The sequence below is a fragment of the Aptenodytes forsteri genome, unplaced genomic scaffold, assembly GCF_000699145.1.
Source record: "Aptenodytes forsteri isolate BGI_AS27 unplaced genomic scaffold, ASM69914v1 Scaffold33, whole genome shotgun sequence".
NCBI lineage: Eukaryota > Metazoa > Chordata > Aves > Sphenisciformes > Spheniscidae > Aptenodytes > Aptenodytes forsteri.
The window spans coordinates 1,055,198-1,067,787 of record NW_008795037.1 but is presented as its reverse complement, the minus strand read 5'-3'; the positions used below and the strand labels follow the sequence as shown (position 1 = coordinate 1,067,787).

Genomic DNA, 12,590 nt, shown 5'->3' with positions numbered 1-12,590 from the left:
CAAGCATCTGTTCAGGGTTTGGGATTTTTTTTCTTCCCATTGTTTGTCCTGTGTTTCTCTTGTGGATACAGATGGGCAAACAAAAGTGGCATTTCCCTGCTCCGTGCCACTTTGATTAATATCTTCCTTTTTTCTCACAGTGCAGTTAGCGTTATGTTATTCTTTGTCCGGTTTGTGATGTTTTGAAAGTCATTAAATGCACAGTATCAAGGAAAGGAAATAAGAGGTTCCTGTACTAAACAAACTTCTTTTGTCTATCCATTCACAAGGCTTATAGTTTAGACTTGAACAATACTCTGTACATAGAGTGTAATGCAAGCTTGACAGTCTTTTAAATAATATCATCTAATAATTTCTGGCAATTTAAAAAATGTGAATTGAAAGAAAGCATCTTTGTAAAACTTCCTGCAAATTAAAAAAAAAAGTGTATGTCAAGATGATGAAAAAGAGAAATTGAAACAATTTGCTTAGCTCAGGTTGTCATGTTACCTTATAGCTGGTTAATCTGATATGATACCTATGTAATACATGAAATGAATGTGAGCACTCAACAATTTCAAGTTATGATTATGAGTTCTCAGATACAGGTAATACAATGTCTTAAATATTGCAGATCACCTTATTTCATTTTGGCTGGACATTAATTCAATATACTCATGCTTCTAACAGTGAAATATTAAGAAGTGGGTTGTTCATATTAAGCTTCAATCAAATGCAGGTACATGGCAGAAAAATAAAGGCCTAACGTGTATTTTTCACAGAAGCTCAAGAAATGTGATTATAAGGTTTCGAGGGAAGTGTTTAAGTATCCCATTTTACTTTTGACACATCTTACACAGAACAAAATCCTACGTTTTTCCCATTGCAGGTTCTGAAATATTAACTTGCAACGGGCAAGGAAACTGATTTACTTTGGTGTCAGAAATGTTTGTTCTCGGGGTAAATGTTTTGCCCTTCTCTCACTCTTTCCGAAATGGACGGAGCAGAAATATGAATATTGTGGGATATGATTCTTATGAGTAGCAAATTATCTGAAATATACCATAGAAACAAAGAAAAATAAAACCTTTCCTAAGGAAAAGTGTGCGTGTGCATGTGTGTGACTGCATCTTGGAGGCACTGGATGCTGTTAAGATACAGAAAAACACCTTGTTGACACCCTCTGAAACAGCAGTATGTTCAAGGTCATAACGAAGAAGTAGTTTTGTTTATTGCCCTGGGCTCTGACATGCTTAGCTAGCTTTACAGAACATTGTCTGCTCCATCTCCTGGCTCTGCCCCCAGAAAGAAAGGAGGAAACTTCATCTGTTCCCATTGCCAAGGCAGTGATGGATTCTAGTGGGCTCCCAGGGATACAGACCTGCCAAAGAATCAGACTCCCAGTCGGTAAAGTCTGCCACTCTCACTGGAACGGTGAAAACCTTCCATGCTACAGTATCAGAGACAGCATATAATGCTATTAGTCATCAGTGTACACGTATGAACCTTGTGTCTCCCACTGACAAATGGACATGTACTAGATAAATTCTTTAGAAGGGAGATTTTGCTATACCAGACCTGGTACTCTCGTTCGTTTGTTTCTTGTTTCAGTATTACAGCCTGTCTTTCTGTCTGTATTTGTTTTATGTCAGCAAATGTCCAATTTGGTTTGTCTTGTCTTATTTTTACTGTGCTACTAGGTTGGGGTTTGTTTTTTCTAGTTTGCTTTGAAACAATGGGGAACTACCAATAGAGATGTGGTTTAATCTTAAATTTGTTTAAAACATCATGCAATGTGTAAGAAAATTTATTAATGGAGCTGGGGTGGGAAAAGATTTTCATAAAATAATGAAAAAGCACTGACACTTTTTAAGTAGTGCTTAAGCTAAAGGGCTGTGGAGGGATTAAGGAAAATAGCAGATAAGTGCACTTGTACTTGTTCTGGAATAAAGTAAGAATATGTTCAGTCTTGATGGTTGATGGTTAATGAAATGATTCCTGCTGATTTGGACACATCTATTTATTTGGATTGGTTTGTCAGGCATGACATAATGGTTGTAATGCTGTCTGTAAAGTTAACATAAATGCTTATGGATTTTAAAGTATCCAGTGGCTGCTAGCTTTGTTTTTATTATACTTAACTTCAGCAGACTTAAATTATTTAATTACAGTATTTCTGTAATGTCTATTATTTAGACTATTTATGGCAAATAAGTTGTTTTTTTTATATATATATATATGTTTTACAGCAATCAACAAGCATTTTTACTAGAAAATGTCCCATGCAATAATGTAAGCTGCAAGACTGTACGTCGTATGTTTAAAGTTTTTTGGGAGCTCTCGGATCTAAATCAAATCAAGGATGCAGTGGTAGCAACCTTCTTTGACATATACGAAGACGTAAGTTCAACTCTTTACTACGGCAAGTAGCAGCTCTCTTTCTGTGCTGCTGTTATCTGTCTGTGTACCATTGGCAGACTGCTTTGTAGAAACATTGGCTTTATAGCACATGGCAGGCAGTGCCTTCAGCCTGGGAAATTCGTTCTTGAGATGCTCCCTGGAAGGTGAGCAGATAGCAGCAGCCCATCGCTGCCGAAAAGTTTGCTGACCCTCCGTATGCTCCATTTGAGCTGCCCTCTTCAGTGGCAAGAAAGAAGCCGTGGACCACATGCATTGTCCTGGTTAGCTGTGGATGGAGCACTCTGTCCTAAATTGCCATAGATTAGTAAGATTTGAAAGATTAAAATTCGTAGCGAAGGTGTAAACTTTGCTGCACACACACTATTTTTTTCCTTTGTGTCTCTAAGGGAATTTTTTTGCTAAGTTTAGATGTTATCTAGAGTAAATCAGCATTCTAACGTAAACTTTTTTTTTCTTCTAGGGAATCTTGGATATCATTGTGCTAAGCAAAGGCTACTCCAACAAGGACTTTGCTATCCATACATTAAAAAATAACTTTGAAGCAGATGCCTATTTTGTTAAAGTTATTGGTAAGTTATCACTGTATAATCAAGTCAAAATGGGACCTTCAGAGGAATGTGAATATTTAAGCCTCTGTATATGATAACGTTATGGTAATGCTCTGTGTATGATAATTCTAGGGAAAAAAAAACCACAGCGTGGGAAATATTAGGGATTGCAGAAATTTCTTGTTGCAGAATCTGAACTTGGATAAGTTGGTTTTGTTTCCTTTCAAAGGGTTTTTTCTTGGTTTTATTTTAGTGTACTTATTAAAATTTGAAGTAATTCTGCCCACTATTTTCAACACTTCAGCTGTTTTTAATATCAATGTTGACCACAGTGACCTTTAAATAAGTGTTCATCATCTCCTGAGTGTGGTTTTTTGGGGTTTTCTTTACAAGAATGCATCTTATTTCACTCATTAACTAGAGGCAGGTTAAATCTTTCCTTTCATCCTGGACCTTTCCTTCTGCATCCTAGCAAAATTCTAGAGACAGGTACTAGGTCTTTAAAAACTCATTTCTCAGCTGGCTTCTGAAGGAAAAACAAGAATTATCAAGTGTCTAAAAATATGATCTGCAGGGAAAGAGCACATGGAACCAAGTTATTCAGCCTAAAAGAGAAATGTAAGGAAGATCTATGTCTTCAATCTATAATGATCCATAACAATGGGGGAAGAGTGTTCTGCATGTCCATGCAGGATACAACATAAAGTAACAAACTAGAAGAGTAAATAGTAAGAATAATTTCCTAAATGATGGCTTGTGAAGTACTAACATAAATTCCTGGAGAAGTGGCAGTTACCAACATTAGAGGTCCTGACAACTAGTTTAAGAAATTATGTGGTATATTTAATTGTTTTTGAGGGAAAGGGTTAGACTAGCTGAACTTATGAGGCCCCTTTTGTGAATCTTTTGTACAATACCTTCACTGATCTCCTCACATAACATAATGTTGTCAATATAAAAATGGCGTTAGATCTACACGTATGCATCATTCAACTTAGATATTTTTTTTTGAATGTGTGATGCTATTTAAAATTTGGAGGAAGATTAGTTCATAAATTGCTAATTTGAGGAAAAATATAATTATGCTTGCATATATAAATAAGTATGCCACAGTAAGACAGAAAGGAACCAGAAGAAATTAAAGCAATATTGACTTGAAGGAACATGCTTTATTTGTTTGTCCACTATCTTGCCTATTTTCAGAAACCTAGGCAAGAAACAATAGTCGAGTGCACTTATTTTCATCTGTGCCTTGAGTGGTTGCAGTATGTTCTTTCCAACAGGGACTTCTGTCTTTTTTTGCTGTACCTCTGTCATATCAAGCTTACTTTACTGGAGTTCTTTTCTATATTATCTGGAAATTATGCAGAATCTAGTGCAAAACGGGCTGGTTTCATTTCAGTGACAACTGGCATGGTGTATATTTATATTTATTTATGCTGCGTGATCTATTCTGAGAGCCAGTTTGTTTCCATGTGTGAGTCAGTTTGGTGTTTTCAGCCTAAAAGCACTACATGGCACAAAATGCATCTTACCATAAAAGCGTAGAATGGCAATGAATGTAGCAAGGGTGTGTGAATTAATCAGAGCCTTGGTTTAAAAGGCTAGAGTTAGATTATGATATCTGTAATTGAGAGTAATTAGGTTTTCAAATTGCATGCCCTACCATGTTCTTCCAGACTGCAAAGGTGTTGAGCTTTGTCTGTCTTCCTTGATTTTTTGAGAACGAGTGAAAAATGAGGCTGTACGTGAGCTTACGAGGACAAAGCTAAACAGGAACAACTAGGGGTTCACCTTCAAAAATTGTATTTGCCTTCACATTACTTAAATGCATCTAATCCTTCTAAAGCACACATTCTGCACACCATAAGGTGAACAGAACTGCAGCTACTACTGGGGGCTGATGCATTTATTACTTTCTCCTTAGCCTGAGCTTTATTCTCATCATAATACCCTATAATGATTTGTCATGTTGATGGAAGCCTTCTTTTAAATAATACTGTATATGCGTAGTGTAATTCACACAAGCATGCAGAAAATCCTCTAGAAAAATCTTACACTTCACAAAGCCATATTAGAATTATAATTGTTGTGATATTTTAATGGGGAAAGGAGTAATGTGCAACATGCTTTTTGATTCACTCTGTGTAAATCTATCTTAAAAATTGGAGCAAGTATTTTTTTAGCACCCTTTTAGGATGTGAGTGGTTTTGCATAGAAATCCCAGGAAATGGGAATTAATGAGTGGTCTAAAAATATTTTTACTGTGATACAGGGGAGGGTATTTTAACAAAACATGCTTTGTGCGAGTTAGTGTATCAATAAATGCATCGTGTTCACTTATTTGGCATATGGACAATGAGAACAGTTTTGCTCATTATAACTGATGTCAAATGTACTTGGTCAGATTATTTGTTCCAGTAGTGAAATTGAACAGCAAATTGCAGTGTGCTGTTTTGCATCAAAATGGGAGACTTGGTTCCACTTGCATACACACCTATGTATAACATATAAAATAAGCTCGTAGCATAAAAGTCTGTAGATACAGTCAGTCTTCAAATTCTGCTTTGCCACACCATCTTACCTGTCCAGGTTTTTTTTTTTGGACTGTATAATAATAATAGATTTTTTTTTTTTATTTGGAAATTGCAACATTTTTAAATTGCAAGCAAAGAATTATAACTTGGGAATCATGACAGTTGTTAATATTAGAAATGTTCCTTCACTAGAACAGTGCCATTTCTGACTCCAGTAAAAGTACACAGAAAATGCTTTAAAAAAAAATCCTGGTGGTTAGGATCACCTGTCCTCAAATCTGGTCCAAATCTTAATTTTCACTATCTGCCACACTTGCTTTGGGATACCATAACTCATAGAGAAGTTATGTTTTTACTTGGCTTCGGTACTGCCTGGTCTGTGTCCTCTTCCAGGCTCATAGCCATTATTGGGCTGCCACTCAACCAAACTGTTGTCATTTAAAGTCCAAATGTTGCATCAGAATGACACCTTAGATTTTGTGTGTATGTGTGTTTTTTGTTTGTTTTAAAGGCACTTTAGTACTGATGTTCTAATGTGACAGGATGTTCTAGGTTATAGAACAGATGGGTTTCATTGTCTGTCATTTAGTTGATTATAAATGTTTATCAGATATTTCTGTAATTTCACTGATTTTTGAAACTAGTAAGTTTTAAACAAGTAATTGAACAAGTGTCACAGACTTTAGATATTAAGTAGAATCGTACACATCTGCTTATAATACTTTTGAATTCATAGAATAAATAGGTAATGGGATTTTTGTTTGTTACAGCTTTTGTGAATTGCTTTAAATCACATTGTAAAACTACCCTTTGTATAGAAGGAAAAGCCTTTACTTACCTTTTTACCAGTTAAAACAGTAAAGCTCAATCTCTGCCAATATTTTTACATGGTTAGAAATGAAGAATAATGAATAAAATGTACAGTCCACTATTTTAAAAATGTTTTAATTTGGAATTTTTTTTAACTGGCAACTCTCTCCTTTTGGAGCTGGTTAACCAATGAGGTATGATAAAACAGTGACTAGCTGATTAATTTCTGCAAAGATGTATACTTCAAACAGATTAGGGATTTTTTTATACATTAACATGAGTCATATAGAAGACATTTATTTTCTTTGTGTTTTAATGGATACCTGACACTATTACTATACTTTAACAGATTTCAGAGGTAGTGCTTGTAAGATGGGTTGTTAACATAAACACGACAAGCTCACTTTTTGTTTTTGCAGTTCTCAGTGGCCTCTGTTCTAATGACTGTCCTCGGAAAATAACAGTAAGTATAACTATAACTTTGCATTACTATTTAGCTTCAAATAAGCTGAGGTCTAATTATACCAAAACCTCTCCACACATTAAGACAGTTATTGACTTGAGGAATGTGTAATCCAAATCATGACTGGCCAAGTTCTGCATATTTGAGACCCATACCTTTCACCAGCTGCCTGCTCAGAGATGAAATCAGTTGACTGATTCTGCAGTGTTTGTTACCCAGCATCATGGGGGCTGGGACATACCAGATACAAGAAAAACCTGTGTAATACAGCTGGATGCCCAAACTCTGTAGTGTGCCAGGTCTTGTTCTGGGCAGTCAGAAAGGCCAGGCAAAACTGATTATGGGACAGATTCAGCCATACAGCCACTTCTGGGCTAAAATACAGTAAGTGGGTACAATGAAGGATAGAAGGGAAGGAAATACACTTGGTTCTGATGATTCTGCAGATAGCTACATATACATGTGCTGATTTCTATTTCAATTATTTTAATCATCTCCAGAGACCCTGCAACTCACCCACCAAACTTTCAATTAGCAAATTGTTTAGTAATGTTCACAGTGAAAGTTGGCCTAAAAGAGGAACTTAGAGGAATCAAAGCTAGAATTAGCACTTTAGCTCTGCAAAAATATGAAATTTAATTTTAATTCGAAAAATCAAAAACTGCTTCAAATGGGACCAACTTTTTTCTTCAAGCCTATTTTAAGACATAGGGTATAACTTCCAATATAAAATAATAAAGGGGGTTTGATAGTATTATTAGCTTAATTACAAAACTAAAGAAAGGGTTTAAAAAGCAAATTTTCACAACGGATGCTGGTGAACATTTCATTATCAAGATCCTTGAAATGCTATTTTCTCCACTGTAAAAGAAGTTTTCTGCCAGAAAGTAACATAAAGTACATTATGCCAGAATACAGCTACTTGGTGGGGAAAAAAAAATAAAAATCAGATTTTCACCTTATTTACTCATCTTTCATAGATCTGCATTAACATCACCTTTGCGGTCTCCTTACTCTTCATTCTAATAAATTATTATTTTTTTAGGCTTTGACCCCATCTCTCATCGTTATCACTTATTCCTACAGTTTAGAACTTACTATTTTTTGAGGTATGATGTGAAATGTGTCATCATCTCTTCTTTTAGTGTTCTTTCTGTAACTCATTTGAAAGATCTTTACTGGATTTGATGCCCTAATATCAGCTTGAATTCAGCATTTAAAAAAACAAACAAACAAACAAGACTTTCTTTAAAATCTATTCTTACAGTTGTCCCCCCTCCTCTCCCTTCCCCACCATAGGAGATAATTGTGTCTGCCCCTTCTTTCTTAGAAGTATTTGTTATGGTTCATCACTCAGTTCTCCACAACTCCCTTTTTTTTTTTAAATTTGTTTTTTTATTTACTTTTTCCCCCATAACTGTACTTTGATGTTTAAGTACACTTTCTCCCTCAAGAGAATTTGCTTAAAATAGATATTGGTACTCAACAAGTAACTATTCAACCACTTTCATTAATTAAACACTGCTAAAGAATGATAACAAAATTTTGAATTTGTATAGTACTTATTCAATTCAGAAAGACCATCAAGATAGTGCATTCTCTCAGACAATATCAGATGAGTTCTGTTTTTGAGAACATGCAGTTATTTCTTTGAATTTTTAGGGTTTTTTTATTTTACTTGTAACTTTGAAGGAAACATTAAACCTTTTGCCAGAGGACTGAATAGTATTGCCTTCTTCATGAGAAACTGAATGTTACTTAGCCAACTGATTAGCCTTATCTCGAAAATTAATTTCCATATGATGCTATGACCAAAACAGTTGGCAAGATTTTGAAATTATCTATGTCAAAAGGAAATTACTAATCTAGAAACATTTTTCTTTGGTTTACTGTTTTATTACTATAGCTTTGTCTGTTCCTAAAATTTTGCCTGCTTTCCCCCCCACCCTGTAGCCTTTCGGTGTTAATCAGCCTGGTCCTTACATCATGTACACTACTGTAGATGCAAATGGATACCTGAAAAATGGGTCAGGTAAGATAACCTCATAATGAGAATACACATGGTACGGTCTGTCTGTATATACTTTTCAGCAGCCTAAAGAGTTGGAAAGAAGTCTACAGAGTGAAATGGGACTGGTTTTGAATAGTGTCTTCAGTTTACAGGGCCAAAACCCCCTAACTTTCTCTTATTTCTTTACAGATTGCATATTTATTACAAACATTGCAACTGCATTCTTCTCCTTTCTTCTGTCCCATACAAATTGGGTTTGAACAGTTGGCTATATCTTGCCCAATCTGAAAAATCGTTGGGTACAATATCATCAGTTTGTGACATAGCATAAACTTCTAATGATTTACTTTTTCTACCAGTTCCTTAGCAATTATGTATTAAGAAACAACAGGGGCATTGAAATACCTAAACAGAATCTTGTAGCTACATGAAAAGGGATCAACATAATATTCAGTAAACACAGGATGTATTTTTCTGGAGTTGTTCATTACATCTGGCAGGCTAACAGGCATCTATAAAATCATGATTAGCATGGAGGAAGATAGAGGGGGAATGGCTGCATCCTTTCGTATAATAGAAGAACTACAAGGTATCAAAGAATCATTAGGTAACGGGTCAAAATAAATGGAAAGAAGCAGTGCTTCCTGCAACTTGTAGCTTAACTAGAGGTTTAATCACATGAGATGTTGCAGGTGCCACAGTTTACATGAGTCCAAAAACAAAGTAGGCAAAAAAAGAATAATCCATTAGGCCATGGTCCGAGCAGTGCCTAATGTTAGAAGAATATCCTAGGTTTTGTGCTGCCTTCCTAGGTATGTGCTAGTGGCTCCTAGAAGACACAGGTGACTGTACTAAGAGGTCTATTAGTCTAACTTATGACTGTTCATCTTATGACCAGGATCTCATAATGGACATGCTTCTTGCTTAGGCAAAAAATCCCACACTCTCAAGCCAAAGTATGGATCAGAGTATGCACGTCTGTAAGTTGTGCCATTCTGACTCCTTCCCAATGGTGGCAGTCATCTGCATCTGTCATTCAAGTCTTATTTCAAATTAAACTCAAATTTTAAAAAAGTTTCCCGTAGTTCACTGGGAAAATGGTATTCCGTATAACATTAATTTAAATAATAACAATAATTTAGGGGAAAAAATGCTGACATGTTAGGGTCCTAAATCAATGATAATGCTCTCACCTTGAATACTGTGCTCAGGACTGTTAATTCTACCCTAGAAAACAGAGAGAGAAAGAAGAGAGCTGCAAAAACATATCCTGATATTCTGTAGCACTTCAATGTTCGAACATGCTTCAATATGGGTTTGAAAGCTTGAAAGTATTAGCCTACATTTTAATCAAACTAATAATTAATGCTAGCATGAAAATGCAGAGTATTTTTTCTAATAGTTGCACAAATTCATTTTAACAAACTAATCGTCCTGCCAGTTGTACACTCAGCTTCATTTCTCTGAAGGTTTTCTTCATAAGCTAAATTTAAAAAGAGCTTACATATTTAGTTAGAAACACTTAAAACCCCATGATGAGTTTAGAGATTTTTAGTTACACTACACTCTGTTAGACTATCTGACCCATGCCCTTAGGCAGCCAGTTCTGGTTGGGTAACAACTGGCATATCTCATTATTTCCAATTACCAAGATGAAGGCTTGCAAGCTTTGTCAGAGCCAAGTCACAGTACAGCCTATCTTGTTAACCATATCAGAAAATACTGGTAAAGGCCTACACAGGTTCTTTCTCCTTATCCCTCAAAAGCCTGGATTCCTGTGGATGTGCAACTTACTTCAGTATGCTGTCTTTTTGGTTATTTGTGGGCCCTAGTAACTTTTGAATCCACTAGCTTGCTTAAGCCAATTTTAACTGGAGCATACATGCCTCAAATAAAACTCTACCGGTTCTGGAAAAATCAGCAGTTCGGTAGAAGACAAAATTCCACGTGAGAAAAAGACTTTAGTTAGAGATCAACAGTTATTTGGTCTGGTTTTGTCCTCAGGCTGGCCACATGGTCAGCATGCATGCAGTTGCAATTAGCCATAGCCTGAAATGTTCTTGCCCAAGCAGTAACAAAGGAGCATAGCAGAAAAAAGCTTAGTGTACTGCGGAGGGTTTATGGGGAAATAGAAGATAAGGCTAAAAGATGTTGCAGGTTCCATGCAGGAAGTAGGGCTGCTTGCAAAGACGTGCAGGATTCATATTCATACAAATACAGGCATTCTTAGTTTCACAGCTTCTATCCCGTTTTTGAAGGCATTTTGCCTCAGGACAGGTTTCTAGAGATTCCTACTGTGTTATCCATATTACTCCAATCCACACTGGAGTGCCTTTTCTGTTCTGTTCTTCTTGATAACCAGGTATCTTGGGTTTTGTCCTCTTTTTGCTTCCGTGTTGCATATTGGCTTTAGAGTTGAGTTTCTGATAGAATACCGGTAAGACATATACTGTTAAATACAAGCAATTTTGTTGTACCTATTCCTTTTTTAAAAGACATAGGAGTACTTGTTTTTCAAAACAACAAAAGTATAAACAGCTTGGAATGCACTTCATATCTTAGTAAAGAGTAAAAACTCTTTTACTTTCACAAATTTGTGTAATAAAGACTGGAGTTCACTAATCTCTCCTTACGCTGTTAACTAAACTACTTGCAGTTGATTGCTGCCCCTCTGTACTCCTGGAGGCTATCTTCTTGGAATATGGACCTGTTGATAAAGCTTCTTCCTGAGAGCTGCTGTCAGAGTTACTGGAATCTACTATAATTTCTATATTACAAAATTTTTTTCCAGCCTGCCACTAAAAGTTAGTTGAGTGCATTCATTGGGTGAACATGCGTCTAAATGAAGAAATCAGTGGGTTTAAAGTAGTGTAATGTATTTATTCCTTCAGGCTCACTGGGACTTAATGCAGGCCTGCCTAAATTTGGTGCACCCGTGTGAATATAAACTAACTTAAAGAAAACACAGCTTCATAGTTCCTTTGGCCATGTGACTTGTGAATAGATACCTACACATGATCTTACTATCGGAGTATCAGGAGTACTGATGAATAACCGCCTAAGTAACAAAAAAGACAGTTTTTGCCTAAGAAAAGAAACACATTAGTAAACCCATCAAACTGACCCTTTTTTTCTTCTTTAGGAAAGTGCTATAAAATAGCTATAAATCAAAAAAACAACATAACCTTTGCTTAGATCTCATTATACTCATTTAGATTCATTGTTCATGTAGTCAGAGAAGTTTCTAACTCTTGCTACTTATTTGTAATTAACACAATCTCAGACTTAGAAATCTGATGTTTTAAGTTAGCTCATACAATGGACTTAAAAAATCATGTCTAACAGCTAGTAGAATCTATATTATTAGATTCTTAAAAATATTTTATATTTGGGATATCATAAATAGTAACTGTAGAGGACTGAAACATGGCATATCTGAATGATATACTACATGCTGCTTTTTAAAATAAATTTTATTTTCATAAATTGACATAATTTTAATCGGAAGATGACAAAATAATGGGTTTGAAGGATCTCAAGTGCAGAATATCTATTAAAAGGTTAATTCACAGCAGTATAAACTGATTCTAAAACCCACTTTGAGGAAATACAAGTTTAGATGGGTTTGTTTTCTGTATGTTTGATCCTTTGGCACTTACTACTTAAGCAAGCTTATAAAATAACCCAGTGGCAAAATAAAGATGTTCTTCCAACTACAGTGTACAGACCTTTGTGTCATGGAAGAATGCACATAGCTTACAAATTCCTTATATCTGTGGGGAATAAAGCTAGCTTAAAATTTGGACCTATTTCATGTATCA

General features: G+C 35.6%; 1 protein-coding gene across 1 annotated transcript in view; it reads left to right on the top strand.

The window, feature by feature from the left end:
* The window catches only part of ITFG1 (integrin alpha FG-GAP repeat containing 1), an 89,305-nt gene that overhangs the window by 58,041 nt on the left and 18,674 nt on the right, over positions 1-12,590 (top strand). The window contains exons 10-13 of the mRNA XM_019471396.1: positions 2,229-2,379; positions 2,861-2,969; positions 6,715-6,758; positions 8,712-8,790. Of these exons, the coding sequence (XP_019326941.1) occupies positions 2,229-2,379; positions 2,861-2,969; positions 6,715-6,758; positions 8,712-8,790 (383 nt within the window). The remainder of the gene's footprint in view (positions 1-2,228; positions 2,380-2,860; positions 2,970-6,714; positions 6,759-8,711; positions 8,791-12,590) is intronic.